The 7211-nt window shown below is 48.0% G+C and overlaps 1 protein-coding gene across 1 annotated transcript in view; it reads right to left on the reverse strand.

The window, feature by feature from the left end:
- Positions 1–2389, reverse strand: part of SEPT1 (septin 1) — a 6210-nt gene extending 3821 nt beyond the window's left edge. The window contains exons 1-3 of the mRNA XM_015406378.1: positions 2331–2389; positions 2106–2196; positions 565–651 (exon numbers count right to left, since the gene is read on the reverse strand). Coding sequence (XP_015261864.1) covers positions 565–651; positions 2106–2196; positions 2331–2333 — 181 coding nt within the window. The 5' untranslated portion in view covers positions 2334–2389. The remainder of the gene's footprint in view (positions 1–564; positions 652–2105; positions 2197–2330) is intronic.
- Positions 2390–7211: the final 4822 nt, after the last annotated feature.

Raw genomic sequence — 7211 nt, forward strand, 5'->3', positions numbered from 1 at the left:
AGTCCAGACTGTGCCCATCAGTGCAGATCACTCCTATTCGAATAATTCACTTCATTGGTTCCTCTGACCATAAGACGCCCTTTCTTAAATCCCTGTCCTGGGTCTCTGAGCACTCCAAGACCCTGAGCAGATGTTTCGTCTTTACCTTCAAAGCCCTCTGTGGACTTGGCTGCCTTTATCTCTGTTCTCATATCCCAATTTATCCCTGCCTAAGATCTTCGGTCTGCCCCCCTTGGCCATCAAAAGGTCTCCTGCTCCCTCAGACAACTTTGCTTTTCCCCCTTGCCTCCCCTTATGCTTGCACTGCCTCTAGAGAGTAGCCAGGGAGATGCTCTCCCTCCCTCCCTCCTAGAAACCCACCTTTTCTGCAAAAGGGCCCCTTAGTCCAATTCGTAGTCCTAGTCCCATTTACTCTAGCTGCCTTCTTTTCCTTCACTGCCTCCCCCTATGTGCAATTTAGATTGTAAGTGCCTTGGGGCAGGGATCTGTCATTTTGTGGCTATGCTGCGTACCAATGGGGCTACTTTACTGTTGTGACTGTTCGTAACAAGAAGCCTTGCTCACCTTCGGCATCCGGAAGTGTCCGATCTTTATACAGATTTGTCAAGAAAAGGCTGTTGATGAGGGTGGATTTTCCCAGGCCGGACTCTCCTGTGGAATGAATGAGTGAGAGGGAATAAACTGATCCTTCTAGAATTCTTGGGGTCAGATCAAGCCACGCACTGGAAGATCCATGACTCCCTATCTAAGGTATTGTTATGGCAGTTTCAGGGACCCCAGTTCATATTAAAGCTGTGTTGTGGAGCACATTGGTGGGGTAGATTGAAGTCTTCCTTCCCTCCTCCCACTCTATTTCACAAGCCCAAACCTCTCTCCTCTCCTCCCAAGCTACAATTTGCCCAACGGGGGAAAATGTGCAGGCAACACTGAAGCAACCTGCATGTTTCCCGAATGGCTGCACCAAACAGTGCAAGAGGGAACGTTTTACCTCCCCTCCCCTCCCCAATGCAAAGTGCTGGAGATCCACCTACAAATCTTCCAGTGTCTCATGTGGTTTGACCTGCCAGGGCATCCGTAGGGAGTTCATGGCCAATAAATACAGAGGTGAAGCTGGGACTCTGTGAAATGTACCTTAGATTCCCCCACCCCTTGTTTGGGAGGAGAATGTAGCCAAAGGAGTCAGGGGAGAGGGCCTGCCCGGCAGGACTCCTGAGTTTCTGCCCCTCCCATACCAGTCTCCAAGTGGGTGTGACCCCCCATGATGACATTTGTGGGAAAAGCAGTCCAATAGGTCCATTGAACAAATACTTAGAGGGTGCCGATACCACTCTGGCTTGGGAAATTCCTGGAGATTTAGGGATGGAGCCTAGAGAGGGCAGAGTTTAAGGCGGGAACTCAGGAGGAATGTGGTGCCAGAGAATCCGTCCTCCCACGTGGCCATTTCCCCCATAGAAACTGATCTTTGTAGCAATGGAGACGTAATTCCAGGAGAAAATGAGGCCCCCACCTGGAGGATGGCAGTCCTAAACACAAAGTATATTCGCCTTCAACTACCAGACTATGCAAGGGGCTGTAGTGGCTCAAGTGGTTAAGGCGCTGAACTGCAGGCTGTAGAAGGTCGGTAGTTCAGCAGTTCGAGACCCGGGTCTGCCGCATGACGGAGTGAGCTCCCGTCTCTAGTTCTAGCTCCTGCCAACCTAGCAATTCGAAAGCAAGACATTGCAAGGAGATAAATAGGTACCACTTTGGTGGGAAGATAACAGCATTCCGTGCGCCTTGGTGTTTAGTCATGCCGGCCACATGACCACGGAAACGTCTTCGGACAGCGCTGGCTCTTCGGCTTTGAAACGGAGATGAGCACCGCAACCCTAGAGTCGGATTCGACTGGCTTTTGAACAAGGGCACCTTTACTTTACTTTACCAGACTATGCAAAAGGCTACAATGAGGAGGCACCATTTTGTACAGCAGCATATTTGCAACCATGTACAAAAGGGACATAGGGGTAGAGAATCCGGATGTCCTGGGGATGTCTGGGATTTGCTCCCAGCAAGCTGGGAGGTTGAGGTTCATTACAATGAAGGCAGTGGGTATTTTAACACTTTACCTGCGACCATCAGAGTGAAGTCAAAGCCCTTCTTCACGGATTTCCTGTGGACTTGGCTGGGCAGGGTAGCAAAGCCGACGTAATCTTTGTCCTGTGGCATAGGGAAAGAACTGAAAGACCACCCCTCGGGCTGTGCTGTCCCTGGTATCCTGACACCCACTGCTTCTCCAAACCCAGGAGGGGGCGCAGAAACCAGGCCAAAGAGGCTGTTTTCTGGGTACTTACCATATCTGGCCTCTGGTTGTGCAGGACAGGACGGAGTGATGTCGGTGTACCTTGCCGTCTCTCAGTTTACCACTTCCTCTCGCATCGGGGAAACAGGAAGCCAGTCTTCACAGCCATCAACATCCCCCATTGGCTGGCTCACTTTCATTTCTAGTTTTTTTCTCTCTCTTCACCTGTGGGTGTTGCTGGTTTTAAGCGAGTATGCTAAAGTGCTGTACAGAATTTGGCTGTGTGTTGTTGCCGTTTCTGCCTATGCGCCTTCCTGCCTTTCCCTCACAATCATTGTACTGGACAGACATGTAAAGATTGTGTGTGCGTGCATGTGTGTAAAGTGCCGTCAAGTCGCAGCCGACTTATGGCAACCCCAGCATGGGGTTTTCAAGGCAAGTGATTGAGCAGAGGTAGTTTGCCATTGGCGTCCTCTACGGAGCCTTCCTTGGTGGTCTCTGTTCCAAGTACTGACCTCTGCTTAGCTTCCAAGACTGGGCTATGCCATGCCGCCTTCCTTCCCATGGAAAGATTATGGTGATTAAACGCTTCCGAGGAAATGAATTTTACTGCCAGAGTGCAAATGTACACTGGTCTGGTTCCAGGTTTTCATAAGCCCTGGGCAACGGGAGCTTGTCTCCAGGGTCTCAGTATGTGCTGTCTGAGCTGTTTCCTAAACTAGATGCTTGGGCTCAGATATGGGGCTCTGAGTAAGTTGTGGGGTCACAGCTAGGAAAGCCCTGCAGCACCCCCTGCTGGTCTTATTTCCCCAATGGTGAAAATAGCATTTATTTATTTATTTATTTCCCCAATGGTGAAAATAGCATTTATTTATTTATGTGCTTTTCTCCTGGGATGCAAAGTACCTTACACGGTTTAAATAAATAAGCAGAGAAAGAATGATAAACAGACATTAAAAGTTCAATAAAGACAATAAAAGCAATAAATTCTGATTAAAGCCTGTGGATTGTATATCCGCAGAGCAGGCTCAAAGCAAGGCTGAGCAGGCTATGAACATCTGGTCACACCCTGGTTTAACTTTTCCTGGAAACAGAAGGGGCAGCTCAGTTCTTATTGGGTTTTTTCCTGCCAAATTTAAGAGGTTTATAAGCCCACACAGATAATTTTAATAGGGATGGGGCTGTGGCTTGCCATCTCAATTATTTTTCCAGGCACCATTTTTTGATATTATGGATCTATTTTTCAAGTCTTTGAGATATTACTGAGGTCATGCCACATATAACATCTGAAAAGTCATCTCGGCCAGACAGGAAGTCAAACTGTGACATGTGATTTTTGACATCGAAAGCAACCCCTAATGTTCTTACAATGTTTCAATGAGGATGAACACATGAAACCGCATTATACTGAATCAGACCCTTAGTCCATCAAAGTCAGTATTGTCTATTCAGACTGGCAGTGGGTCTCCAGGGTCTCAGGCCGAGGTTTTCACATCTCCTACTGCCAGATCTTTTAACTGGAGATATCAGGAATTGAACCTGGGGCCTTCTACATCCCAAGCAGATGCTCTACCACTGAGCCACAGCCCTTCCCACCTACTAACCTACTTCACAGGGTTGAGCAGTGTCTACGTGTCATTGTTCTCATCTAATGCCAAAGAAAAAATTCAAAACTTTTTGTGTTGACAGTCAGCGACATATGCAGTTCTTCTCCTAGTTCTTCAACACGACTGGTGATTGTAGATGCAGATAAACTGACACAACTAACACAAGATGTCTTATCAGGGCACATTTCCTCCATTACTTTAACCATGAATTCTTAAACAAATTCACCACAGTGAATAGTCTACCACTCTCAGCAATGTAAAATATCATTGGCGTATAAGCTTAATTTATGTTCAGGTGCGTGGAGACTGAGATCAATTGCCCTCTCAGGACTGCTTTCATTCCATCCCATGTAATTTGGTGCGATGTGTCTTCTGGGTTATTTTCAAGCCAGTAATTTTTTAAGTTTTGAGATATTTGCAGTCTCAATTCTGGGTTTAATAAAATGGATTTGTTCAAAACCCACTTTTGGTCGGTTTTCCTATTTTCTGCCCATTTTGTAATGCAATTTGTGGGGTGATGTACAAGTCGTATATTAATATTTCAAATTTGTATATAGTTACTTAGGTGTCATGGTTGCCTTCAAAGGAGAAAGTTCACATCGTAGCTTCCTCTTGCTTGTTTGTCTGGACATGCCCATAGGTGTGTCTCGCTGCAATGTGCTGAGAAGCAGCCTCCCGCTGTCTTCATCTTGGGCATACAGGAAACGACCTTGATGTGCCACTGTGATTTTTCTTGGCATTATCCATCTGTATTTTATTTTCTGCTCACAGAGTCTCCATGTAGTTTTTCTAAGCTCTTGTCGAATCTTTAATGCTTCTGGTGGAAGATCTGGGAAAACAGTAATTTTTTCCTCTTGGTATTTAAGAAAGCCAAGTTCTTTTGTTGCATTTAAAACTGCTACCTTTTCTCTAAGATCTGTAAATTCTATTAGGATGTCTCTCGGGTAGCGTTGGCTTGGTTTTATTGGTGCTCCAAGTGTATACATCTTTAAGATAGAGGATTTGGCTTCCTGAGGTTGTACTATAGATGCTATCCAGGCTTGAATACTTTTGAAGGGTTCAGGGCCATCATCTGCAGATTCTTTGAAGCCTCTAAGTTTTAAATGGTGATACCTAGCTTCAGCTTCCAGTAGTAATACTCTGTCCTTCAACTGCTGTTGCTCCTGTTGCATGTTTTGGTTCTCCGTATGAAGTGTGTGTTCCAGAGTGGTTGCTGTTTCAGCTGTAGTCTTGGTAGTCTCCAGAGTCATCGCCAGTTGATTCAGCTGCTCCATCACTGGCTGTAAAACGTCTTCTATTTTGGTGGTGAATTTGTCCAGCATTGACTGTTCAAAAGACAATAATGAAGATTTTAACGTAGCTTGAAGAGTTTTCAGTGTTACAGGCTCGTCTAGCTGGTCTCACCTCTGGTTTTTATTGTTGGCGGCCATTTTGTTGGGTAGTTGGCCACATCCTTCGTCGCGCAGACCCGGTTCCGTCTGACGATTTTTTCCAGTTAAATGCCGGCCACCCACGTCTACACTGGCTTACCAGGTATATCTCTGCGTTGAAAGGTGAGGTTTCACTTGGTTCTAGGGTTGCCAAGTGCTTTTTGAGCCGCAGCGGGGGGACTCCCAGCTGGCGGCTGGAGTGCATGCGCGCACACACACCGCACACATGTCACCTGGAAGTGATGGGATGATGCCAATGTTGTGTCCGCTGACCGCCACCAGAGGCCAGCGCACACTCCTGAGCTTCAGTCCGGCACAACAATAGGGACTTGGATCCTAGTCCCTCCACTGGGGGAACCAATGGGACCGTGGCGGGAGATTCAAACCCGCCCATGGGACCCACTGTGTCCCCTGGTTGTGTATATAGGTGGCCTGCCGGCCGTTGTCCCCTGTCCTTGTTGTGTACCAATAAAGCGTGCTATGCACTACGTCGTTGTTTGTCGTTCGTCCACGCGGCAACCCACTACACAATAGCCGGGCATGCTGGGGGCGGGGCCACGACCATCCGAGGGAAAACCATAGAGTTTTCCCTCAGACGACCATGGCCCCGACCCCAGCGTGCTTGGTGTGGTTGCGTCACTTCCGGGTGACGTGCACGTCGGGGTGGGGTTCCCCCGGGGCCCGATCCACCGGCGGCAGGGAACGGGCCTCTGGGGCGGGGGTTTCCCCGCCCCCTGGGGGGACTTGGCAAGCCTACTTGGTTCCAAGGCTTTGAGAGGGAAAAAGGGCCGCCAACAACAGAGCGCCAAGTTTAGGCATCCATTTTGGAACAATCGGACACCATGCCCCCTTTGGTATAGTGGTTAAGTGCACAGACTGTAATCTGGGAGAATCGGGTTTGATTCCCCACTCTTCCGCTTGCAGCTGCTGGATGACCTTGGGCAAGCCATAGTTCCGTCAGAGCTGTTCTTGAAAGAGCAGTTCTCTCAGAGCTCTCTCAGCCCCTCCTACCTCACAGGGTGTTTGTTATGGGGAAGGGAAAGGCGTTTGTAAGCCGCTCTGAGACTCCAAGTGAAGGGCGGGGATATAAATCTGATCTCCTCCTCCTCCTCCCACCTTTTTTGGAAAAGCAGGCCGGACATCTCCTGTACCCACGGCACAAAGCGACTTTATCTTCCTTAGACTTCAACATGGTAATGCATGGAGAGGGGGAGTGAAAAAGCTGCGTGGTACGGGTGCCCGGGCTTTGCTGGCTAGCAAAGCACCCAGAATGTCCAAATTGCTAGTATGGAGGATGAGACCGAGGGGGTGCTGACCGAAGGTACCAGGAGACCAGAAGGAAAAAATGTTGCTATTGTGGTTTTTTGCAAGTAAGGGACAGAAAGAACAGCAGTAGATGGTGCCTCTTGAGGCAGGAAGACCAGTGTGGGTCTGAGGGACAACGCCTTGAGGGTGATAGGAGCAAACGAGCTGGTTGGAGAGCTGCACCGAAAGAGCTCGGGGGCCACATGTGGCCTGTGGACCACAGGTTGGGAACCCCTGCCTTAGAGAAAGGCTAGGATAAAAATTCAGTACATAGATTTACTTCTCTATAATTTAAACTCATTACTCCTTGACCTGTGGGTCAATCTGATTTCTTTGGTAGCATTGCTAGGAATTTTGAAAAAATTCTGAACATTTCAGTATTTTGGAAGTTAACTTATATAGCGATCATAAACTGTAAATATTTATAACATTGCATTTGCTGAGTTATGCAGAAACATGGATTTAGGTGAATATTTTGTAATGTTTTGGGGAGGCGTGTTACTAGTCCTCATGGGAGTGATCCATAGATAATTCACATTCAGCAGGCAGCAGAGCCTCCCCCCCCCCACCCCGGCCAGCTGTTTCCCTGTT

The sequence above is a fragment of the Gekko japonicus genome, unplaced genomic scaffold, assembly GCF_001447785.1.
Source record: "Gekko japonicus isolate JY-2015 unplaced genomic scaffold, Gekko_japonicus_V1.1 scaffold2698, whole genome shotgun sequence".
Classification (NCBI taxonomy): Eukaryota; Metazoa; Chordata; class Lepidosauria; order Squamata; family Gekkonidae; genus Gekko; species Gekko japonicus.